We start from the raw sequence: 26,776 nt of genomic DNA, 5'->3' as shown, positions 1-26,776 counted from the left end.
TATACGTGTATACTTACTTTGAAATTTCATATGATGTCTTAATAGGTTTGGACATAAATTTTCATTTTGTTCCATTGAATGTTGGTGTGTTTCTCTCGTTGTAGTATATATGTGTATTGACTCATATATTCACATCGACTGAGTTTTTTACTTGGATTTAATTACTAGTAAAAATATTTAAAACACCTTTAAAGGTAAGCCAATGTTTTAATATGATGATTTCGGGTTGTCACCCAAGTGTTATCGGGACACTTAATAATTATTTATCGTAAAAAAAAATATTTTTTTATGATTGAAATGAGATTTTTCAAAAATTTCTAATGATGTGATTCCACCATGGTGCTATTAGAATTTTTGTGTTTTAAAAAAATAATAGATTTATTTCATTTGTAATAAGTTGATTTTATAACCAGAATATTTTCATCAAATTTAAATTCACTGCATCAAAACTAAGGACAACATTTAATTAAATGGTATTGTTTTTTAACGTGCATGTGAAAGTGCTAACTCCTTCCTTACATATAATCGTACTACCAAACTCAATTTCTATTTCATAGTTAAAAAATTATCTTTTTAATAAATTTTAATTTAATTTTAAATTTTTATTAAAGGGATATGTTTTTAGGTGGCCAGTCACACCTAATTAAAAAATATTGCGAGTGACTCCATATTCCTTTAAAATGTCATTTAGTGAACCTAAAAATCGTTACAATAGCTTAGTGACTCCACTGGAGACTTTAACAGTCAAGCCTACTTAATCATATGTTATCTTGTTTTTTTATCGAGTGAAGTAAACTTGGTGTCTAAAATTAAATGTGTCATTATATGTGATTTTTTTTTTAAATGTTACATGATTTTTTTTTATTTTTTTCGGTACACATTGGCATGTGCATATCATGACATGAGCTCTATACTTAGGCTCTGTCCATTTAAGTGGGATAATGTACCTACGCTCTTATAAGGTGTTAATGTTCGCATGGCCTATGATCCACTCCAGGGGTTGTAAAGTTTGTACGCTTTTTAAGGTCTTAACTTTCATGCAAGCCTGAAAAATGCTCCCTAACTGAATCAAATCCTCTCCGTTTGTAACCCTTCATTGGTGAGGATCAATGTACCTTACTAATCTGTATAGACGCTAGTAGAGATGATTTGGGGGCCTTTAGAGTCAAATTGGACCACATATATTAAGCCATAAGAACCCACCTAAATAGAGCCATGTCAATTCTCTATCTGTTAGAAGTCATCCAAGATAAGTACATGGAATGGACACTTTTTATCCTTTACTTGTTATTTGGTGATTCTTGTATGTATCCTTTCAATCATTGTATATTTTATTTGCATCGACTTATGTGATATCATCAAGTTGCTTTGTGAATAAATTATTGCATTAGTTTTTCTTAAAGATATTGTGTTAACTACAATTTTTTCCAAGCCTGCATACACTCATAACATGCATTAAAAACCCAAGGTTGGCTTGGTCTTTTGAGGAATATCTTTCCTTTCAACCTTCGTACCTAAGTTGGTATGATGAAAGTGCATATTGTGATTACCATGATGGGATTCAAGGTCATTCCACAAAGAAATGCATGTCTTTGAAGAAAAAATTTCACGCGCTCATCAACAATGGACAACTAGATGTGCACACTATAATAAAGAAATGAAGTACGCAGAAATGGAGTTGTAGTTGCTCTTTAGAAACATTTTGTTGATTTGTTTAAGAAGACCCTTGTCTTTTTGTTTTCAAGTTTTTAAATTTCAAGTTGGTGCATTTCATGTTTTGTTAATAAGGTAAATTTTCTAGAATCATTGCTTGAAAATCTTTTCCAAAATGATTTTATGTTTGTTTGAAAAACATCGAGTCTCGAGAATATTGATGTTCCAAAAATTTACTCTTGTTTACATTCCTTGAAATATTACTCATAGCGACATGAGGTTCCAAAATTTGGCAATCTTAAGCAAAACTTGATGTACCAAGGAATAACCAAGAGAGGTACCTTAAATCCTAGGCTAAGATTAAAGAAACAAGGTTTCTGAAAATCTTTTAAATTCTTCATGAATCAAATAGATCCAATATTCTTTAAGAATATAAATTATGGTGATTTGATGTGTGTCAGGATCATACCCTTTATATCCTACCCATGATAATGAAACACAAACCCTTCACTTATTCATCAAAACAACATCCATGACCTATTCGTTAAGAACTTATGACATGATAATTGTACATTTTTTGATAAATGGCCAATACTAAGTTCATATCATGACATGTTATTGTTAATAAATAAATAAAATAAAATAAAGAACACACAGATTTTTACGTAGAAACTCTTTCGGGAAAAAACCACAAGTAGAGGAGAAGAAAATTCACTATGTCAAATTCGAATAATTACAAAAGGAATAGACTATGTTTATTTATAGGCTTGTAAAGTTATATTCTAGTAAGACTGAAACACCTTATTCTAATCAATATAAAATAGATAGAGTTTAATAAGGTTTAAAAAACCTTATTCTAAAATAAAATAAAAGAAGTGTAGTTCTATATGGATTTTACTTTTATTTTATTTTACCACTGTATTTTATTTAAATAAGGATTCGGGTCATTTAATTCTAACAATCTCTGCCTTGACACGAATTCTCAATGAACAAGTTCTTCATCGCAAACTCTCAACGAACAAGTTCTCCACCTCTTCCATAAAACCCCTTAAGGGCTTAACTTCAACAATGGACAACAACCAAGTCTAAGCAATGCTCAAACTTGGTTATAGGAAGTGACTTAGTCATCATATCTGCAGGATTTTCATGAGTACTAATTTTTCTCACAACAATATCACCATGAGCAATAATATCGCGAACAAAATGATACCGAACATCAATGTGTTTTGTTCTCTCATGAAACATTTGATCTTTTGTAAAGAAGATTGCACTCTGACTATCACAAAATACTGTACTGATTTGAAGGTCTTCATTGAGTTCACTAAAGAGTCTCTTCAACTAGATAGCTTCTTTACAAGCCTCAGTAATTGCCATGTACTCAGCTTCAGTGGTAGACAAAGCGACTGTAGTTTGCAAAGTGGCTTTCCAACTGATTGTACAACCTCTGATTGTAAAGACATAACCTGTGAGAGATCTTCTTCTATCAAGGTCTCTAGCAAAATCAATATTTACATACCCAATGACTCCATCTCTAGTTCTTTCAAACTGTAAGCAAACATCAGTAGTTCCTCGTAAACATCTTAAAATCCACTAAACTACTTTCCAATGTTCTTTACTGGGATTCGTCATGTATATGCTAACTACACTAACTGCATATGATAAATCTGGATGTGAACAAACCATAGCAAACATGAGAGATCCCACTGCACTAGAGTATGAAACATGTGACATGTACTCAATCTCATCATCTGATGGTGGAGACAAAGCCGATGAAAGTCTAAAATGGGCTGCTAAAGGAGTACTAACAGGCTTAGCACTCTACATATTGAACTTCCAAAGAACTTTCTCAATGTACCCCTTCTAACTTGGGTACAATTTACTTGCTTTTCTATCTCTGAGAATCTCCATACCAAGTTTCTTCTTTGCTAGTCCTAAATCTTTCATCTCAAATTCTTCATTTAGTTGGGCTTTGACCTTTCTTATCTCTCCTTTATCTTTTCTTTATTGGAGGAGTCTTTAAGAGATAAGTTAGGTAGCATAGCAGTTTCATCAAAAACATCTCTGCTAATCACAACTGTTCTATTTTCAGGACACCATAACTTATACCCTTTTACACCAGCTTTATAACCACGAAAAACACATTTAATGGATCTCGGTTCCAATTTTCCATTATCAACATGAGCATACGTAGGACATCCAAAGATCTTTAAATCAGAATAATTAGCAGGATCACCAAACCATACCTCTTGTAGAGTCTTTTTTTCAATGGCAACGGATGGGGATCGGTTGATAAAAAACATGCAGTAGAGGCTGCTTTGGCCCAAAACAACTTTGGTAAATTGGCATTTGACAACATACATCGAACCTTCTCCATGATCATTCTGTTCATTCCTTCTGTAACGCCATTTTGCTATGGAGTATGGCGAATTGTCAATTGTCTAATGATCCCTTTTGACTTGCACAATCTATTAAACTCATCAGAACAGAACTCTAAGCAATTGTCTGTGCGGAAGTATTTTATTTGTTTTCTCGTCTATTTTTCAATCATAATTTTTCAAAACTTAAATGCGGAAAACACATCACTTTTCTACTTCAAGAAGAACGCCCAAACTTTTCTGGAAAAATCATCAATAAAGGTTAGCATATAATTAGCTCTATCTCTCGAAGGCACTCTAGATGACCCCCACAGATCAAAATGAATATACTCCAACGTTCGCTTCGTGTTATGGATTCCTTTGGTGAATCGAACTCTCTTTTGCTTCCCAAAAATACAGTGCTCACAGAAATTCAGTTTGCAAATTCTTTGTCCATCAAGAAGTCCTCTTTTACTCAATTCTGCCATGTCATTCTCACTCATATGCCCTAGGCGCATATGCCAAAGTTTAGTAATATCATCATCTGACAAGGAAGAGGAAGCGACAGCTGCATTACCAGTAATAATAGAACCCTGCAAAACATATAACTTGGCAGTCTTTCTCTGCCCTTTCATCACAACAAGTGAACATTTGAAATCTTTAAAACCCCACTTTCAGCTATGTATTTGTACCCTTTTGAATCAAGAGTACTCAACGAAATTAAAGTTCTTTTCAATTCTGGAACATGTCATACGTCACTAAGTATTCTGACAACTCCATCAAACATCTTAACTTTAATTGTTTCAACACCTGCGATTTTACATGAAGCATTATTTCCCATCAAAACAACATCTTCAGACACTATTTCGTAAGTTGTAAACCAATCCCGATTAGGACTCATGTAGAAGGTGCAGCCTGAATCAAGTATCCACTCCTCGCTCACTTTAGAATTGTTGACTGAAGCAACTAGAAGTTCACCATCGCTGTAGTCTTCTACAACATCAGCTTCACCGAAATTTTCTGGTTGTTTTCCCTTTTGATTCGCAGCCTCCTTTTTAATCTTGTTCTGTAGCTTATAGCACTCAGCTTTAATATACCATTTCTTCTTACAGAAGCTACAAGTTTTACCTCTGTTTGAAAACTTTGATCTACCCTTGATTTACCGCGAGGATTCTGTTCCTGTGTCTTTCCACGATCATCATTAGCATTCTGATCTTATTTCCCACGAATAATGAGACCCTTTCCCTAAGAGTCGAGTTTAACTACAAGATGCTTCATCTTATCATACGAGGTCAAAGAATCATAAACCCCATCAACTGTGAGAGACTTGCGACTATATAAAATTGTGTCTCTAAAAGTTGAATAAGATGGGGGCAACGAACAAAGTAGAATCAACCCTAGATCTTCCTTATCATACTGAACCTCCATGGCCTCCAAGTTTGAGAGAATTTCTTTAAAAACTGTTAAGTGTTCGTGTACAGACGCACCTTTCTCCAAACGATGAGCATAAAGACGTTGCTTCATATGCAACTCGCTTGTTAGAGTTTTCAACATACATATTTGTTCTAGCCTCTTTCATAATGGAGCGACAGTCTTCTCTTTCATTACATCCTGCAAAATTTCATTGAACAAATGCAGATGTAATTGTGTTAACGCCTTTCGATCCTTATGCTTCTTCTCTTCATCTGTTAATGTCGAAGGTATCTTATCTATCCCTAATAGGGCATCCTCCAGATCCATCTACACAAGAACTACTTGCATCTTAATCTGCCACAAAGCAAATCTGGTGTTGCGATCCAACAGCGAAATTTCATACTTCAAAGACGTCATTACAGTGATCGAGATGAACAACCCGGATGCTCTGATACCAATTTGTGAAAAATAAAATAAAGAACACACATATTTTTACGTGGAAACCCTGAAGAGAAGAAAATTCACTATGTCAAATTCGAATAATTATAAGAGGAATAGATTATGTCTATTTACAGGCTTGTAAAGCCATATTCTAGTAAGACTGAAACACATTATTCTAATCAATATAAAATAGATAGAGTTTAATAAGGTTTAAAAAACTTTATTCTAAAATAAAATAAAAGAAGTGCAGTTCTATATGGATTTTACTTTCATTTTATTTTACCACTGTATTTTATTTAAATAAGAATTCGGGTCATTTAATTCTAACAGTTATTTTGAGCAACCTAGAATTGAAATTAACCTTTCTTCATAAGCTTCAGAGTTCTTCATTTGAGATGTTTCTTTGAAAATTAACAAAAGAAAGAAAAATGAAAAATATTATGACATTATGCATTTGAGGTTTCCAATTATTTAAAAGTAGAGTGATAGTTCTAAGTATGTATCCTTCTAAAAATGACTTTTCTATGAAGACATCCAAGCATGAGATGATAATGACCTTCTTTCACTATCCTTTCATGTTCAGAAATTATCTTTTGTTGTCCTCTTTGAGCCTGACTGAATTTTCTTTGGAATTAACCTTAACCAAGGATCACCTTCCACTCTAAGGGACAAATATCATGAAGAATTTGTCTGTTGTACAAGAAGTAAACGGTTCCAATATGTTGTGGAAATAGTGTCTTTTGAAATAGAGGCAAAATTTGATGTGATTCAAGTTGAAAAGGAATTCTAACACATTTTGTTTTGGAAAAATTTGAAGAATAGTAAAAATGAGAAGAGAAAAATAGAAAATTGAGGAAGGACAATTGAATTTAGAAGAATGAGTGATAAATTTCTTCATGAAAAAAATGATCATTCGTTCTAATATCCTTAAATATTTGTTTAAGCCTAAATATCCGTTCTTTTAAAACCCTAAATCTTGACTTATATTACATTCCTTTTAAGTCTATTTTGATCATGTATGGATATCTAAGTTGGAATGTCTATCCTCAAACCTTATCTCATGTATTAGAATTTTTATTTTACTTTTAAAAGAATTATGAATCTTCTAATACGTGGTAGAAAAAGAGAAAAAAAAAAGAGAAAGAATAAACTCTAGAATGAAAAGCTCAATAAAAATGGGTAGTCTAGAGCAAAATGGAATTCAAAAGCTGCTAGCAAGTTACTAAGATCAAGAAAACCCATACCAAAAAAGCCAAGGAACACCAGGGAATATCAAATTATCATCTTTCTTTTGGAAAATTGACCTTCCAATCATCACAGTAGGTCTTAACCCATGTGAAAGAGTTATTATTTCAAAGGACTAAACAATATAGCATTTGCTTAATTTTAAAGGAATTCATGTTTACCAAATTGTTTCGTTTTTGAGCCTATGGTTAGGGGGCATACTTCTTTCATCCTGATGCTTTTATGTATTAACTAACATATTGTTCTATCAAGCTTTTTTTCCTTAAATGAGTAAGGCTTAATTTAACATTATTTCTCAAAAGTGCTTTTTGGGGTTAAAAATATTTTTGGAGTCTAAACAAACAACTTTTGTAATCAGAAGTGCTTTTGAACCCAAAAGCAAAAGTAATTTATTTTTTTTTAGCTTTTGCTTTTGGCAAAAGCGTTTTTAGAATCAAAAGACAATTTTAACTCTTATAAAGTATTTTATATAATATTTATATTGGGTATGTAACTATTTTGAAATTTATTTTAAATATATAATATTATATATTTAAATTTTTATTGGTTATATTTTAATATTTAAAATATAATTTATATATTCAAATTAAATTTTATAAATAATTGATAATAATTGTTTTAAAAATATTTAAAATTTATATTTCATATATTAAAATATTAACAAAAAATTATAATAAATTATTTTTTATATTCTTACTAAAATATCAGAATATTAACTAATTTGAACATTATGTAAATGCATATTTGTTACTTTATAACACCATGTCTAAAATAGATATTTTATTTCTCAAAAGAACTTTTTGACAATAATACTAAACACTTAAATCTTAAATCAAACTTTTCAAACTTCTCAAATCACTTTTTTATAGCACTTTTTTAAAGCACTCCTCAAAAGCAAGCCCTAAATTAACAGTAGAGATTATCTAGTCAAAGTTCATCAATCTTTGAGAGACTTAAATTTTATTCTTAATTCAAATTATTTTCGCCATATAAGAATATCTTTGGAAAATGTAGAAAATGGTTTTCAAATGGGACAGTTGTTCTACGACAGAGTGAAGACAAGTCATGAAAAGGAATCATGAAAGTTTAGGATGAAAAGTTGTTGGGGGCAAGAAGATAGTGAATTGGAAGAGAAGTGGTACAAGTTAATCTACAACAGTTTGGGGGATTACTTTGATTTAGAGAAAGAAAAGTGAATCAGAAAGTTTAAGAAAGATTTGAGAAAAGTGTTTAGAGTATTGAGCATATACATTATGTTCATTAAAATGGCATGTATCATGTATGCATATTTTGACAAGTACATACATCAACTTGATCATGTCATCATAAGCATCCTTGATTGATATCATCGTAGCATTTGCACAACTTCATGAAGCATTTATGTTTTCTGAGAGTTTTTTTTTTTCCCCAAATTGATCTTGCTTTAATATTATTCGACTTTTTGGTTAAGCCAAACATCATTTCCGTCTAGTTTCGCCTAGTAAGTATTTCTAAACTTTGGTTTTCTCCAAGTTTATTTTCAAAAGTTATGATTTTGCGCAATTGGTATTTTCAAACTCTAGTTTTACCCAAGTTCACTTTCAAAAGTTTTGGTTTCACTCATTAAGTATTTTCAAATTTTGATTTCGCTACTTATTAAACTCTAGCATTTTCGAAAGGTAAAAGTATAGTTTTCAGTACCCAAAGATATCTCTACTAAGTATTAAATGAGAATTATAGAATCTGTGTTGACTAATAATTTTTTATTGTGAATGAAATTGGGCAAAGAGGCAAAATGGGCAAAATGATAATTTTACTATTTAAGAGCATTTTGATCATTTCACATCATGTTAATGTGATATTAAATTATTGGAATTGAATTTAATGAAAAAGGAATGGGTGAGAAGGATTGAAAATGCAAATCATGTGGAAGGTTATTTTAAATTTTTTACAAATGATTATATATATTTATTCTTAAATGACAATAAATTGTGGACCACTCAAAAAGGAAAGTGTCTTGAACTTATTATTGTTATTATTATTATTACTATATAAGATAGGAAATAAAGAGATAGATAGTTGAATGGTTGAGCGTTGCCCCAACAGTTGATGGCATTCGGTTTTAAAAGCCAATTTTGGCTATCTTCATTAATTAGGCCAATATGCCCATTATATATGTAAATATATATTTTGGGTTATATCGATTGAACTTGGCAAATCTTTTTATATTAGAATTTGGATTTTTTTATTTAAGTTAGGCCCTAAAATTGATAATTATTTTTATATTAGAGTCTAATTTGGATAAAAGAAAAAGTTTAAGTCTCAATGTAAAAATATTTTTCAAGTTCAGCGCTTAACTTCGACAAAAAAAAGTTTAAGCCTCAATATGATAACAATTCCCGATTTCAGGACTTAATTTTAATTTTAAAAAAATTCAAATCATAATATAGAAATTGATAATTCAAGCCCCAAATAATGATTTAGCTCATGTATGTTATTAGGACAAGGACGGGAGCTCAAAAAGGTTAATTTTTCACCCCTAGCTAGATGGCAATATCAAGGAGGGGAGGTTTGCTCTTTTTTCCAATTTTCTTATATATTTCTTAAATCTAAACCAATCTCAGCACAAACTTTGATTTTTCACTAAAATCAAGCAGAGAATCAACTTTCAAACTTAGTTCCTCCATCCATTGCAACATTCAAAGTTAAGTTTTTATGGATTTTGAGGGGAAAAAATGGTTGCTAAAGAGAGAAAGGTCATGAAGGTAAAAATAATGTCTTTTTTAACTCTCATAGTTTGATATTTGAACTTAGATGTTATGAAAAAGCTTAGAAAAAAATATATTTATTAATTTTAGTTATATTTTTGTGTATATGGAAAAAATGAAGAACGTTGTTAAATAATGGGATTTTCTTGCTAATTAAGGATAGAATCAAGTTTATGGAGGTTTGATTATATGTGTTATTGCATCTTAAGTTAAGTACATCGGATACTCTTACTTATTTTATTTTAAAGTACTTTATGAATTTAGTAATATTTATGTGATAAGTATTTATAATATATATATATATATAAATATATACAAATTCCTTGGCTCAATGGTGTAGAAATTAGTTATTATTAAATTTTGCTAAAAATTTGAATGTGAGATGACATATTAATTAATGAGGTATAATGAGACTTTGGTTGCTTACAAGTATTAGTAAGCATATTTGGATATGTTGGAATTATGTTATTAATGTAAAAATGTGAATAATTGTCATTATGACTATGAATAGGACTTATTGGTTAATTCATAATTTTACTCGATAAAGTCAATACTATGTTAAAACATAAGATTTGTTACGTAAAAATTTAAAAATAATGGAAACGTGACTTTCCACTATTGGGAATTATTATACAAAATGGACTTGTGTATAAGGCTTAACGAAATGCGAAAATGTATATGTAAATGTAAAATACCTATGATGCCTACATGTGAAAGAAAAAGGATGAACATGCTCATAAGGCATTTATTAATATGGATTTGATCATAAGTTTGTTAAAGTGCATAAAGTGCCCTTATATGATATGTGTATATGTATTTGTTAATTATCTTGATGGATATATGTTATTTATAATTGCAATGTGCCTTATTAGACTTAGTAAAATGTTATGAAAGGTTGGTATGCCAATTAAGGTCTATAGCATGTTTGAAGTTTTGTTGGAGGTTTCACACTTATTTGCACTTTTTATCGCATTTGGGCATTGCACTTATGTGTATCTTGGTGTGGTGTAGTTTATGCTCTCATGAGCTCATTGGTGCAGTAGAGGGATGTGTTGCGCTATCTTACAGTTTAGCATATCGGTACTCATTGGTGTGGTGGAGGAGTCTCGTATATGCAAATAAATTTTACTAGAATTTAATATGGGCGAAAATGAATTAAAATATTGGTAATCAACTTTAAATGTGAATATTGATAACTAAAAGCAAAAAATAAGTGATGTGAACTAAAGGACTTTTAACTAAATGAGACAAAAAAGAAATAGTAACCGAATAGATGAGTTGAAAGAGAATTTAATATGAAAAATGTGCTTTAAGGATGTGTGGTTTAGTGAAGTTACCTTAAGTGATATTGGATAAATTAATGATCCGAGCATACCTTAGTAAAGGAAATGGTAAAGAAATATATAAGGTGTGAAGAATACGTACGAAAGCTTATGTATGCATGTATGAAAATGTTAGGAAGTTAAGGGATAAAGGATTTAAATATTGTATAAGTCATTCACGTAAATTTCATTATGTGATAAGTTGATGAATTATGGAAATGTAAGTTTAGCCCTATAAGTTGATTAATGTAAATGAATCCATTAGGGACACTAAAACGTAGCTTGAATGAATTGATACGACATAATTAAGAAGGGCCAACATTGACAAAGTATAAGATATATAGTTTAGCAAGCTCAAGCGTTAGTTGTTTAAACGTGAAGGTCTTGACAAGAAGCTTGTAATTTCGGCTTAGGAGCATCGCATCACCATTTGATGTTTTAAAGTCGTAATCGTTACTTGTATTTTGGCATCTACATAAAGGCTTAGACTATTATATGAATTTGTAAATATTTTAACTTGCAAAATTAAGTGTCCTTTGGATCCTATTTGAAAGCAAATGAAGTCATTGGTTCATAAATGAAATTATTCATGTTTGAGATTTGAAATTATGTTTAAATAAGACTCAAATGATTTTAAAATGTTTGGAATTTTTTTGATATCATATGTTGATGTTTGGGAAATGATTCAAAATAATTTTTTTTTAAATGTATTCAAGCTTTCAAAGTATTAAAAATCATTTTAAAGAAGTTTTATTAAGTCTTAAAATGGTGTTTTATTAAAAGAATTTTTTTTTTTGCTTAAACTAAGAAAGATGGATAGAAAAGATAATGTTTGTTCACTTTGCTAACGTGACATCCACGTGTGTGTTACATCAACAAAATGAACAAACATTAACAGCTTATTTGGTTGGCTGTAATGCTAAACCATTACAGCCTTATTCAGTGGCCCAACCCTATTCCATTGTTTGGTTGACTGAATAGGCTATTACATCCATATTCCTTACAGCCTTATTCAAGGCAAAATCACCGTTTACAATTCAACACTCCCCCAAGGGAATACCTATTCAGCGCGAAAATTGTTCAACTTTACCCTTCTCACATCTGAGCATTTTCTCCTTCTTTCGTTCTACCCTTCTCCTCTTTTCAGTCTGATTCCCATTTCATTCCACCCTTCTCCCTCTTTTCAGTCTGATTCCCATTTCGTTCCACCATTCTCCCTCTTTTTCACCTAATTCCATTAATTCTCAGTATCCTCAAGCTCCGGTTGAAATCAGGGTCAACCGTTTCAATTTCCTCTCAACAAAAACACAGCTTGAAATTCTAACTTCAGTGTGAGAGGAAAGGGCAAACGATCCAACACCCAGATGTTAAATCAGTGCTGAATCGAGTGAAGCAGTTCACCGGCAAGGTAATTTTGCTTTGTCTTAATTAAGACCCCCCTTTTCGTTAACTATCACAGATCTCCAAGAATACACTTTACTTAATCAAGCTATTCTCTATTAGCTCGTTTGTTTACAAATTGCATCTATTTTTCCTTTTTTCAGCCAACATTGGGGCAAATAGTTAGGCAAAAACTGAGTGAAGGTAGAAAGGTAATCTACATATACTCCTTAATACAATAAGCAAACGTTTGGTGTTTATTTTATTTGTGTCCATTGTTTTCTAGAAGAAAGATTCTTTTATATGTTATTAGATTTGGAAGGACAAAGATAGAAATGAGGATTTGTTCTTTTGCTTGTTCAAACTTTTATTGATTTGCTTTTTTTAGGATATTTTGCTCTGTTAACCATTCTCCTTTGTAATGATTCATAATTGATGCTCGGGGGGAAGGGGGAGGGGGGAAGAGAAAAAATGGTGAAAATTCAACTTCTAGAAGTCTTCCTACACCTTGAATGTGCACTCGAGACTTATATGACATGCCTTGGTTAACTGACAGGCATTACATTTTGTAGCCATAAAAAGCTGCTATATTAGTACTGAGGGAGAATCTGCTTAATTGGTTGTGCACAATTACTTTTTAGTCTTTACATAGGATACATGAGCCATTAAACACTGCTAATTAACTTCTCATATAAGTATTGGTAACTTCAACTAAACTTTTCCGGGAGCCGCATATAACTTTCTAGCTTGCTTGTACTAAAAATTACATATATAAAATACGTATTTTCCGTAAACTTTATCACTAAAAAAGTTGGACCAAGACTAAGAACTTCTCGTAAAGTCTTCGCATTCAGATGTCCATCATTGAATGCAATGATTGTAAAACCCTAAAAAAGAGAAGCAAGCAGCCCATAAAAATATTTAAGATGTAATGATAACCATGAATAATTTAGCTTTCATTTGAAAGAGAAAAATTCTACTCAAAGATCAGAGAAATCTAGAACTCTATTTTAGCACAAAACAGAAGTGAACATAGACAGATTCAAAGATCAAAGGAAGTGTGATAAAATATGCTAAAACAAGAAACAAGAATCAGGTAGTTTCCCATTTTTCTCTACAGATGGAAGAAGATAGATATTGACAGATGGGGCAGTTTGAAAGAACTATAGAATTAAATGAAAATTGAAATTTTGGACATTAGAAAAGTGGCTAGTATATGGCCTAAACTACCACCTAATAGAATAAACTAAATAAGCAGAGAAAACTACAAGTGCTAATAGCTCTTTCAGTTCCAAGTATTTCAGTACCTTGTCATTTCTCTAATGCATTTGTTCAGAAGGGATACTCTAGACTACATCAAAGGGAAAACAAAAATTTCCCCATTTTGGATGTTGCGGGTGAACAAACTATGTCGAGGGTAAATGTTCTTTTCTAGGGACCCATTTTGGTGCGCCAAAACTAATTTTGTTACGACTATATTGTTATTGCTTGTATTCTCCTGCCTATCATCTGCAACTCTTTGGTGTGAAATGTTAGATTCATGGTAATTTACAAAAATTATTTATATTAAAATTATTTGCCCTATTTTGGAAGAAACTCGTGTCCAACATTTTCATTTGTTGAGTTGAAATTAAGAACTGCCCTAGTAGCCAAAAAACACAAACATAATTCAATGATCAAGAACAGATAATGTGCTCATAAGCTTTGTTTTAAAAATGGCTTAAGATGCGTATATATATATGTAAATTTCTTTTATGAGTGCATATATGGATGGAGAATTTGGTTTGGAGATTTTCTTAGTGCTAGTATTGCTAGGATAAAATGGGACCGGATGTCACATCTTTGCTTTTTTGTAATTGAAGTTGAACTGTCGTATGTCTATATGGAAAACATAAATATGATATTGATTGAATTGCTTCTTTTGTTACCGACGAGAATCATATGAAAAATGTTATTTTCTCAGAATCATCATCACTTTAAATGTTGTTTTTTTTTGTTTATATATAAATTTAAAATGCATTTGTGACATGACTAGATGAGACATGTAGCATACAATTCGAAAACGTTTAGAAAACTACGAGTGCTAATAGCTCTTTCAGTTCCAAGTATTTCAATACCTTGTCATTTCTCTAATGCATTTGTCCGGAAGGGAAACTCTGGACTACATCAAAGGGAAAAAAATTGTTTTTGTACCTATTAGAGAAAGACTCAATAATCCAAATTCTAACAACTAAATAAGGAGATTGCTAAGAGGAGAGAGGAAGGGAGAGACGGATGGAGATGGATATGGATATTATTGACTTCTATAAAAGAATATAATTAAAATAAGACCAGAATAGCAGAAAGGACTACATGTAAAATATTTATAACGTTTCAATGACTACATGTAAAATGTTAAAAGTGATTTAACAATTATAAGTGAAGGAGTATAAGTATTGAGTTATGTTTCTTAGTTATTAAAATTGTGCCTCTTAAACTTATTTCAATAATTATATCTGTTGTTAAAAGATGTGAGTATTTAAATAAACATTTATTTGGATAATTGTATTTATATAAATAAACATGAAATTCTTTGAAAATAATATCAAATTTCAGTTGCAACAAACTTTAAAACTTTGAAAATGATATTATTATACACTAGTAAATGCTTGATAAATTATTTACTTATACATAAGCAAATATATTTTTAAACAGACTTATCCTATTTATTAATATGTATTGTTCATTTTTTCTTTGACAGTTTGTTATTGCTTCCTCTTCTTATTTGGCTTGTTTGATTGCTTCCTCACCTAGAGTTGAGCATCTTGTATTCACTAAATCACTGTAAGTTCTTTAGCAATTAAATTCTTTGATTTTGTTTTACTGTTATTGAAATTAGTATTGGAGAAATGTGACCCTTTTACTACGATTTGAAGATATGTAACACTTTAATATCTTGCAGTAATAGCTCGTCTACCTTTAATAGTACAAAATGAGAGGCGTAAAGGAATTGGCCTTGCTATTACAATATGGTTCCAAATGTGTACAGTTGCAAGTTGGTTCTTAGTTGCACTGGGTGCCATTCATAGCCTGCATACTTATAGACCAAGGATTAGATCCTACATTTTAGATTTTTATGCAAAACAAGATTATGTGAAAAGACTTGTATATGCTAGTGACGATACGTGTATTGAACAAGTTAGGATGAATAGAACTGTCTTTTTTAAACTATGTGAGATGTTACAAACTTTAGGGGAATTGAAGTCGTCAAGGAACATGCTTGTTGATGAGCAAGTTGCAATGTTTTTACATATTATTTCTCATCACCTTAAAAATCGAGTTATCAAGCATCACTCTAATAGGTCCGGGGAAACCATTAGCAGATCATTTTACAATGTTTTAAATTCTGTCATACACTTACAAGATGTGTTATTTAAAAAGGCAGAGCCAATTACAGCTAATTCTACAGACCCAAGGTGGAAATGGTTTAAGGTATTGGAGTGAGTTCAATATATAGCTCGTCTATAATTTAGTACATTTGGAATTAAATATAGTATTCTAACTGGAGAATTTATACATGTGATGTAGAATTGCTTAGATGCTTTAGATGGAACCCACATCAAGATTAGGGTTCCAACAGTTGATAAACCTAGATATCGAACACGAAAATGTGACATAGCAAAAAATATGTTAGGTGTTTGTACACCTGATATGCAATTTGTTTATGTTCTTCCTGGTTGGGAAGGTTCTGTTGCTGATGGACGAGTTCTTCGTGATGCCATTAGTAGGAGATATGGACTAAAAGTTCCTCATGGTAAAATGCAAAAATTAGAGAAATTTGAATTAATTTTTAAGATCATACTTTTTTGGGAAATTAACCATGACAAATAGTTTTTTTTTATAGGTTGTTATTATCTAGTTGATGCTGGATACACAAATTGTGAGGGATTTCTTACGCCTTTTAGAGGACATCATTTGAATGAGTGGCGTCAAGATTACCATCCAAGTACTCTGAAAGAATTTTTCAATATGAAACATGCTTCAGCGCGTAATGTTATTAAAAGATGTTTTGCGTTATTAAAACTTGGATGAGGAATACTTAGGAGTCCATCATTCTATCCTGTAAGGGTGCACAATAGAATTATTATTGCATGTTGTTCGCTCCATAATTTTATTCGAACCTATATGAGTCTTGATCCTATTGAAGAAGAGTTGGGAGAAGGATTACCTAGTAATGTGATAGATGATGATGAACTGAATATCATAAATATTCATCCGTCAGATGCATGGGCTACTTGGAGGATGGAACTAGCCAACCAAATGTTCGATGAATGGCAAGCATCTAGAAATTAGTTAGGTTTAAGGTAAAAACAGTAAACATTTAAGTTGTTTATGTTATTTCATATATCTAGTTTATGAAACTTTGGTAGTGTTTGAATTGGTTTTTTTTTTGTATTGTACTAGACTTGTTGAATGATAATTTATTTTCTTTTGATTCATCATGTGTTATAATTTTATAAAGTGTTGACCTTTTGATGCATAATATTGAACTTAATTTTCATTTGCGTTTTTTCTTAAGATAGTTATGTCAGGTTTTTCCCAATCAAGTGTTTCTTCCCAAAGTTCTCGAGGAACCAAAAGGAAATGGGTTCCAGAAGAAGATGCTGCATTGGTTGCTTGTATGGTTGACTTGCACAATACTGGAACCTTTAATGCGGATACGGGATTCAAAGCTGATTATTTAAATGAGTTAGAAAAAATGTTAGAAAAAGTTTTACCCAATGCCATGTTGAAGGCTAAACCTAATCTTGAATCAAGGATTAGGACATTGAAAATGGATTGGTCAATAGTTTATGACATGCTTAGTAGAAAAAACAATAACGGCTTTGGTTGGGATGAGCATAGGCAGCTTGTTGTTGCTGAAGATGCGGTGTGGAACTCATATATAAATGTAAGAATTAGTTCAAGTCTTTATTATCTTATTTTGACAAAACTTATATCTAATATGAATTTCTCATTTTTATAGAGTCATAAAGAAGCAGATCAATTCAGACATCGGAGTTTCCCTTATTATGACCAACTTACTGCCATCTACGCAAAAGATCGAGCCACTGGAAAAGATGCTCAAACAGCTGCTGATATCATTGAAGAAATAAATACTGAGGATGTAACTGCTACAAATACTCATAAAGAACGAAACAATTTCCATGGATCTGAAGCTGATGTCTTTTTGGATGACATGGATCTTTCAGCTACACAACCGCAACCAGAACCGCAACCAGCAAGAAACCAAGGTGATTCTGTATTTTCAAAGAAGAAAAAAAAAAGATTTCTAATACAAGTGATTTTTCTACATCATTTAATGATGCTGCCGCTTTATTGGCAGAAAATATACGGACCGTTGGCCTTGAAATCAGTAAGAGTATTGCATCCGAAATGGTAATTCAACAAAATTCAGAAATGACCATTCAAGAAAGTGCGCTGAAATTATATCCAACATTATGTGAAGTGGAAGGTTTAACTGAGGATGAACGCTATCGAGCATTGAGCAAAATTCCAAATCACCCAATGCAAATACTCATTTTCTTTGGTTTACCTTCTGCTGTGCGATTGGAATGGGTCAGAAGATTTCTTACTGACCATTAAAAATCATGGTTGTGTTGATATTTTGGTAACTTTTTGTGTTTGTAATATTTGGATAGTATAATGACATGATAGAATGTTAACTTTTTGATGTAAAATTTTAAAACATATGGATTATGACATAGAAACTAATGAAATCATACAACTTTTTGTTAATATATAAATATTATGCTTGGATGTGAAATATAATTTTCAAATTATTTATTACTTTTTTAGCAATGAGTTATTTATTACTTCTAATATTTAATTATTTTTTATTGTAAAATAATTAAATTATTTGTTTTAGTAATGATATTTTAACATATTAAATATGTATTGCAGTTTAAAAATAATAAAGTAGATTATGTATATTTTTGTAGTATTATATATTTTGATTTTTTAATTTATATAATAATTATATTAATAATGTTATTAAATTATATTTTTTTATTAAATCATTTTCAATAATAATCTTATTAAAATTTAATAATAATAACAATAATCATCAACCTTAAAAAAAATTCTACTATGGGTCTGCTACCCTAGCACGCGATAAGTCTGCCGCTTTGGCACGTTTTTAGGTTTTTGTCTTTGTTGTTTTTGGTTCTCTTGTTTGTTCGGCTGATAGGAGGCAGCTACGTCATCCAATACTATTTTTGCACCCACACGACTGTTTTCTGGTCAGTTCCCTCGCCTGCAATCAATGGAAACTGGGTTAGCAGGACTAACACTAAATAAAGATGAAGAGGCAATAATACAAATTCAAGATGAGTTGATCCCAAATGGAAAGCAAAGGTTTTCAAGTTAGTGGGCTGTTTTTTAACAGCTAGTATCATTCATTTTCCAGCCATGAAAAGCACTATGGCCAATCTCTGGCATCCGGTTCAGGGTGTTCAAATATGAGATTTGGGAAACAGGCATTATTTGTTCCAATTTTATCATGTTATGGATATGGAAAGGGTCCTTAAAAGGGCACCTTGGACGTTTAATAATCATCTACTACTGTTACAAGTAGTACAATGTGGGGAGTATCCTTTACAAGTGTCATTATTTTTTACGCCTTTTCAGGTACAGATCCATGATGTTCCTATTGGCCTATTTTTTGAAAGTCTGGCAGTGCAGTTGGGTAATTTAAGTATGAAATTTAAGTATGAGCGTTTGTCTCTATTTTGTTTTTACTGTGGACGCTTGGGTCATAGTGATTCGTATTGTGAAGGAAAGATGGCATTAGGTGTGGAAGTTGCTGAGTTGGGATGGGATCTATCACTGAGAGCTCAATCTAGGAGGGCTTTATCCATGAACAGTGTTTGGCTGAGGGAAGAGGGTGAATAGAGAATGAAGGGAGATAAGGATGATTATATGGAAGAAAATGTTGAGTGGATAGCTGGACATAAAACTCAAGGCTGTGGGCGACCCATCAATCCAGTATTGGGAATTTGTTTGGAAGGTAATGCAGCATTCTTAAAGCCATATGGGGAAAAGCTAATATCCGTCCCAGTGCTTACTGAAATGCAGCATGATTTGGAAGAAGGGGTAACTATTTATGAGGAGGGAAAAAAGTGAGCTGGAGGAGAATTGGGGATACAAGTAGAGAAAGGGGAGATTAACAACTCAGTAGCAAAAAACAGGAAAATGATAGGTTAACCAGTTATCATCGGCGGCTGCCAATAGGCAAACCGACCAAATGTAATGAAAATCCTAAGTTAGAATGTCTTTGGATTGGAGAGTTCACGGACGGTACGCAAACTTCGGCACATGCTGAAGAAACAAAATCCCCAAATAGTCTTCTTTATAGAGACTAAGTTATGCAAGAGTTATATGGAGAAAGTTCGTTTTAGGTATGGTCATTCACATGGAATTGAAGTTGATCTGGACGATACTAGAGGAGGGTTATGTTTGGCCTGGAGAAACGAGACTTCTGTCACACTTCAAAGCTTTTCTAAACGACATATTAATGTTATGATAGATTATAGTAAAGTGAAAGGTGAATGGCGATTCATAGGATTTTATGGTTCCCCTTATATACAAGATAGAGAGGACTCTTGGGCTGTCTTGAGGAATTTTTATAATAGAGAGGGAATTCCTTGGTTGGTGTGCGAGGATTTTAATGAAATCATGTACGGGTTTGAAAAAAAGAAAGGACTACCACAAGACGAAAGGCGAATGGAAAGGAATCGTAATGCATTGGTAGAATGTCAGTTGACAGATGTCGAGTTCTCAGGTAACTAGTTCACATGAGAGAGGAGGAATTTACCTGAAACAAATATTCGAGAGCATATTCGAGAGCGATTAGATAGAGGAGCTGCAAATAAGGAGTGGTTAAATCTATTCGGAAGGGCTAGGATTTCTCATCTTGTTCACTCTTTTTCTGATCATTGCCCCATTTTAATTAATACGGGGAGATTTGAAAAAATGGTGAATAAAAAACAAAAGTTTGAAGCCTGGTGGATTATAGATGAATCTTTTAAACAAGAGGTTAGAAATATTTCGCTGGCATCTTCAGGAGATTTGTTGAAAAAATTAGATACTTTAAAGACAGGCTTGGCAGACTGGGAGGATAGAGTTCGAATCGCTAGACGAGGGCACAAAGATTTACTAATTGCAAGGCTATCAGAATTGGCTGAAGCTGATCGAGACGATGCTAATCTGGCAGAAACGATTGACACAAAGATTCAACTAAATCTTGAAATTGATAAAGATAAACGTTATTGGGAACAGAGAACTCGTATTAACTGGCTGAAGTTTGGAGATAAAAACACAGCTTTTTTTCATAGCCATGGTATACAACGTCGTAGAAGAAATTGCATTCAAAAACTAAAAGATGCTGAAGGGAACGACAAGGATGACATTCAAGATATGGAAGGGATTGCAAGGTCATATTTTCAAAATCTTTTTACGGTTGAAGCGAGAGGGGATGGTGATCATTTGCTGTCAGAAAATGATAGATGCATTTCAGAGGAGGATAATCAAAGGCTTACAGCGCCGTATAACACGAAAGAGATTCGCGAGGCTATTTTTGCATTGGGTTCTACAAAAGCCCCGGTGAAGATTGATTTTTGGTTTATTTTATCAAAAGTGCTGGCACGTGGTTGGAAGTGATGTAACTAATTTCTGCTTACAGATTCTTAACGAAGGTAAGGAGTTTAGCCAGGTTAATCACACTCATATAGTACTTATCCCAAAAATAGCCAGTCCTTGTGATATAAAACAGTTTAGGCCAATCAACTTGCATAATGTGATTTATAAAATCTTAACAAAAGCTATTGCTAACTGGCTTCAGAAAGTTATTGAGAAATGCATTGATCAAGCTCAAAGTGCGTTTGTCCCAGAAAGATTGATTTGATAACAGACAATATATTACTGGCTTATGAAATTCTCCACACACTCAAGCTGAAGCGACAAGGAAAAAAAGAGGTTTTATGGCTGTGAAGCTCGACTTGAGCAAGGCATGCGACAAGGTCGAATGGAACTTTATCAAAAATATAATGATTCGAATAGGGTTTACTGGAAACTGGGTTGATACGATTATGAAGTACTTAACTTCTGCATCCTACTCATTTGTAGTTAATGGATATATGGGAGAAAGCTTTAAACCAAAATGGGGACTTCGCCAAGGAGACCCATTAAGTCCATTTCTTTTTTATGTAGGGAAGGTTTATCTAGTTTGATGCGCCTTACAACTAAAGAAGGATTATTGAAAGGTGTTAAAGCTAGCAAAAAAGGACCACAGATTTCGCACTTGCTATTTGCCGATGATTGTATTTTGTTTTGCTAGGCGACTGGTAGAGGGGCTAGAGTATTGAAGGGCATCCTACAAGAGAATAGAAGCTGCTTGGGTCAATGTGTAAATTTTGAAAAATCTACAGTATTTTTCAGTAAAAATACATCAGAGGAAGCAAAAGGCAAGGTTGCAAGAGTATTGGAGGTTCGATGCTCAAATGACCCAGAGAGCTATCTTGGGTTGCCTAATATGGTAGGAGGAAAAAAGAAGGCGTCGTTCCAAAATCTAAAAGATCAGATAAAGAAAAGAATTGATAATTAGAGTACGAGACACCTATCTCAAGAGGGTAAAGAAGTATTTATAAAGGCCATTTTCCAAGCCATCCCTACTTATTCAATGGCTTGTTTTTTATTGCCGAAATCATTGGAATTGATAATTAGAAAGCAGTACAGTGAGATTTTGGCGGCAAAACAGTCCTAGCAGAAGAGGAATTCATTGGAGTGCGTGGAGATATCTGTCATTTAAAAGAGAGGGGCTCTCGGATTTCGCAATCTTTGCCAGTTTAATATTGCTTTATTAGCAAAGCAAGGTTGGAGAATTCTTTTTTATCCAAATTCATTATTAGCAAGGGTTCTCAAAGCTAAATACTACCCGCATTCAGATTTTCTTAATGCTCGTTTAGGTAACCTACCTTAAATTACCTGGAAGAGTGTCTGGGCTGCTAAGCGATTGTTACAGGACAGGTTGTGTTGGAGAGTCGGATGAGGAACCAGAATATCTGTATGGGATGATTGTTGGGTTCCGGGATTAGATCCAGGAGGATGGGGTACCAAAAATGATAACGATGTCAAGTTAGTTGCAGATTTAATTGATGATACAAACAGGACATGGTAAACTGACTTAATTAATAATACCTTTCCAGTTGATGTTGCTCAGAAAATTCTACGAATTCCACCAGCAGAAACACCTCACGAGGATTTTAAAGTATGGAAGGGAGAGCAGTCTGGTGATTTTTCAGTAAGGGGCGCCTACAAACTATTACAAGATGCTCGATTGGATCCTAATTTTTATTTAATATAGGCTAATCTAAAGGATTTCTACGGCAAGCTATGGAATTTACAACTGCCTGCCAACATAGCAATTACAATATGGAGAATATCTTAGAACTATATCCCTACTCTAGCTAATTTAAAACATAAACGGGTGAGTAATGACGCGGCATGTCCTCGATGTGGAAGAGGGGAAGAAGACATCACCCACATCTTTAGGTATTGTCCTGCAATAGGTGAAATGTGGCCATTATTAGATCTGTCGTGGATCAGTGAAAGTACGATTCAAGGATTTTGGGAATGAATTACCTGGGTTTTCAGAACGAGTACCTCTGAGCAATGTAAGATTTACTGTTGTGGCATGTGGTTTATTTGGAACTCAAGGAATAAATTCATACATGAACAGAAAACAGAAACAGGGAGGGAGTTATCTCTTAAAGTTTGAAACTACATAGCTGAACTCGAAGGGTTGAGGATGAAAGGAAATACCTTAAAACCGAGTAGTAGTCACAGGTATCAAGAGGGAAGAACCAGCGTGACGATTCAGTTCGACGCAGCATTTGATAGTAGGAATTTTAAGTCGGCATCCAGCCTGGTGGTCTGGGGCAGGGGCGGACGACTCATGGCAATGAAAACGGTTTTACACCGGAATGTTCAGTCTCCATTTGCTGCTGAAGCCCTTACGGATTTACAGGCAGTTAAACTAGGGAGTGAAATGGAGTTCCCCTCTGTGACAGTTATGGGGGATTCCCTAACAATCATTAAGAAGTGCAAAGTCATGAAGAGAGATAAATCAGTCATAGGACCGATTATTCACGATATTCATAATAGGATTAATCGATTTGAAGATCTCAGATTTCAGTTTCTAAACAGAACAGAAAATGATTTCATAAGATTGCAGTCGAAGCACTGAAGAAGGAGGAAGAAACATACCTGGTGCGAGGGAGAGACGATCTTCCGGAAGGACGGTGGAGCAGAGATCCGGATTGAAGAATACAAAGTGAAGAAGGAAATGTAGAGGACAGCAGGTAATGGGGATATGAAACAACTACCAAGGGAACAGATGGGACAGATGATGGGAAAAGACTATGGAAAGTGGAGTCCAACTGTTACTGAGTCGACTAGCATTAATTATTTAGATTTCCTTTTTGCATAATATCTGGTTTTGACTTTTCAAAGATGTTTTTGAATTTGTTTTGCTTTAGTAGTAAACTGATCAAAAACAGGTAGGCCTAAGCCCAGGGTGTGATCCAATGTGGGTTTCTTTTTTTTATGAATATTAATAAAAGCTAGTCGAATTTCTTCAAAAAAAAATTCTACTAGGAATATTTTGGTAATTTTAGTTTTTTTCATTATGCTATTATAACATCATTTCATTTAACCAAGCACAAGAATATTATTACAGTTCTATTCCATTCCATTCAACCAAACAGTTGAATTACTTATTACAGCTCTATTCCATTACAGTTCTATTCAATTACAGTCCTATTCCATTACAGTGAACCAAATATACTGTAAGTGTTCCATCCATTTTGAGGTAATTTGACAAATAATGTAAATTCAAAAACTAAAAAATACAAAAAATTAAATAAAGGAATAAAATAATTTATTTTTTTTATAAAATTGAAAGCGCTAAATGAGTCATTGAAAAATAATGGAGCCTAAACTTCAAAATGGAACCGTGAGTTGACATTCTAAGATAGGGCAGACAAAAGGGGAAAATAAAATCTTCCGTTCAAGTAGAAAGCTTGACCAGTTATATATGCGACAAACTATATGGTCTGTTAATGTAGTTGCCTGGAGTTCCCTTTGTGAGTGGAAGGAAAGTTGGCGATGTATGCATTGAACCTGTTCCAAATTTATGTGAGATGTACCCCTGAGAATGCAGGATCCACCATAGTTGCTTTTCCAAAACAAGATAAATGAAACTCTACCCTACATTGCACTTTATATCCCCTCTGCAACAAATTAAAGATGAGGCGATAGAGAGGCTTTTAGTCCCGATTCCATACAGGATACATGTGAAAAAGATGTTTGATCTTCTACTTCCACTTGAATGCTTATGTGGATTCTAACTACAATGTCATGATTTCTCTTTGATGAAATGAAGAATCCTTTTATCCTGAAATTAGGTTGTGGACTGTTTTCATTTCATCATGATTCAATCCCACAAAAGCAAAGGAATAAGGTCACAAACTCACATGTTAAAACTTCCATGGATGTGGCAGACAATTGGAACGTATTGGCCATCCCATTGTTGCATTTGAAGCTCACTTTTTCATGTGGGCTTGTTTTAGATTCGTCTGGGAACAATTAATTATAATTTAACTCATTTTGTTTCTTTCCGTCTAGGGGGAATATTGTACTTCCCTAATTAAATTATGTCTTGTTTTCATTACCTTTTAACATTTCATAGGTTGAGATTCGAGACAATAGAATATTTGATATTTTATTTTATGAACTATTAATTAATAATAAGATAAATATAAAAAATATTAAAAAATTTAAAAATAAATATAAATATTTTTATTTTAAACATAAATCTTTCAAATCTAAATATTATTAAAATGCATCAGTTTTAAAAATAATTATGATTAAATAAAAAAATTATTATGGTTTTAACTTGGATGAAATAATAATTAAAATTTTTGTCAGGCACTTATTTGGCACAAATTCAAACTGTATTATCTTTGTTCCCTACTTTTAATATTGTGTAAAAAGAATAATTTTGATTATGCATGAATTTAACTGTCCAACCTATAACCCTTACGTCACATTTGGTTCACTGTAATAGAATAGGGTTGTAATTGAATAGAGCTGTAATGGAATAGAGTTGTAATGGAATAGAACTGTAATAAGTAATTCAACTGTTTGGTTGAATGGAATGGAATAGAACTGTAATAGTATTGGTTGAATGGAATGATGTTGTAATAGCACAAGGAAAAGATCTAAAATGATCAGAATATCCTTAGCAGAATATTTTTTTAGGTTAATGATTATTGTTATTGTTATTAAATTTTAATAAGATTATTATTGAAAATAATTTAATAAAAATAATAAATAATTTAACCATATTTTAACATAATTATTATTAAATATAATTTAATAAAAAATGATTTAATAACATTCTTAATATAATTATTATATGAATTAAAAAATCAAAATATATAATATTATAAAATATATATATAATCTACTTTATTATTTTTAAACTGCAATACATATTTACTGTGCTAAAATATCATTATTGATACAAATAATTTAATTATTCTACAATAAAAAATAATTAAATATTAGAAGTAATAAATAACTTCAGAATTATATTTCACATCCAAGCATAATATTCATATATTAACAAAAAGTTACATGATTTCATTAGTTTATATGTCTTAATCCATATGTTTTAAAATTTTACAACATAAAAAAGTTACAACATTGTAATAACATTCTATCATGTCATTATACCATCCAAATATTACAAACACAAAAAGATATCAAAATATAATCAACACGACCATGATTTTAATGGTTAGCAAGAAGTCTTCTGACCCATTCCAACCGCACAGCAGAAAGTAAACTAAAGAAAATGAACATTTGCGCTGGATTATCTAGAATTTTACTCAATGCTCGATAGCGCTCATCCTCAGTTAAACCTTCTACTTCACATAATGTTGGATATAATTTCAGAGCACTTTCTTGAATGGTCATTTCTGGCTTTTGCTGAATTAGCACTTCAGAGGCAATACTCTTACTGATTTCAAGGCCAAAAGTCCGTATATTTTCCGCCAATAAAGTGGCAGCATCATTAAATGAAGTAAAAGAATCACTTGTATCAGAAATCTTTTTTTTT

General features: G+C 32.3%; 1 protein-coding gene and 1 long non-coding RNA gene across 6 annotated transcripts; one reads left to right on the top strand and one right to left on the bottom strand.

The window, feature by feature from the left end:
• Positions 1 to 12,173: 12,173 nt before the first annotated feature.
• LOC107955669 (uncharacterized protein At2g29880) lies at positions 12,174 to 18,361 on the top strand. 5 transcript variants are annotated; one of them, XM_041116549.1, is made up of 6 exons: positions 12,174 to 12,583; positions 12,720 to 12,767; positions 15,296 to 15,378; positions 15,497 to 16,026; positions 16,123 to 16,348; positions 16,439 to 16,759. In XM_041116549.1, the coding sequence occupies exons 4-6, from the start codon at positions 15,574 to 15,576 to the stop codon at positions 16,624 to 16,626; spliced, it is 867 nt and encodes a 288-aa protein (XP_040972483.1). In that variant the 5' UTR covers positions 12,174 to 12,583; positions 12,720 to 12,767; positions 15,296 to 15,378; positions 15,497 to 15,573; the 3' UTR covers positions 16,627 to 16,759. The 5 variants fall into 5 exon arrangements, with proteins under 5 accessions (XP_040972483.1, XP_040972481.1, XP_016746960.1 ...); XM_016891471.2 differs by lacking the exons at positions 15,497 to 16,026; positions 16,123 to 16,348; positions 16,439 to 16,759 and adding exons at positions 17,118 to 17,485; positions 17,561 to 17,828; positions 17,921 to 18,361 and having other exon boundaries at positions 12,190 to 12,583; XM_016891472.2 differs by lacking the exons at positions 15,497 to 16,026; positions 16,123 to 16,348; positions 16,439 to 16,759 and adding exons at positions 17,114 to 17,485; positions 17,561 to 17,828; positions 17,921 to 18,361 and having other exon boundaries at positions 12,190 to 12,583.
• Positions 18,362 to 18,583: 222 nt separating this feature from the next.
• LOC107955667 (uncharacterized) lies at positions 18,584 to 24,096 on the bottom strand. Its single transcript, XR_001700061.2, has 5 exons — positions 23,860 to 24,096; positions 23,236 to 23,677; positions 22,792 to 23,153; positions 22,569 to 22,655; positions 18,584 to 18,850 (listed from the first exon to the last, which is right to left on the bottom strand). It is a non-coding gene; the product is annotated as an uncharacterized lncRNA (long non-coding RNA).
• Positions 24,097 to 26,776: the final 2,680 nt, after the last annotated feature.

Source organism: Gossypium hirsutum, chromosome A07 (genome assembly GCF_007990345.1).
Source record: "Gossypium hirsutum isolate 1008001.06 chromosome A07, Gossypium_hirsutum_v2.1, whole genome shotgun sequence".
In the NCBI taxonomy this organism is placed as follows: Eukaryota; Viridiplantae; Streptophyta; class Magnoliopsida; order Malvales; family Malvaceae; genus Gossypium; species Gossypium hirsutum.
This window is presented reverse-complemented; position numbering and strand designations above follow the sequence as displayed.

What these genes read in the sequence shown, in the direction of transcription:
- LOC107955669 (XM_041116547.1), top strand. Translation starts at nt 17,120, where the DNA reads ATGTCAGGTTTTTCCCAATCAAGTGTTTCTTCCCAAAGTTCTCGAGGA. An exon ending in TGTGGAACTCATATATAAAT is followed by an intron (nt 17,486 to 17,560) that starts GTAAGAATTAGT and finishes TCATTTTTATAG; the next exon opens with AGTCATAAAGAAGCAGATCA. An exon ending in GCAACCAGCAAGAAACCAAG is followed by an intron (nt 17,829 to 17,920) that starts GTGATTCTGTAT and finishes CTTTATTGGCAG; the next exon opens with AAAATATACGGACCGTTGGC.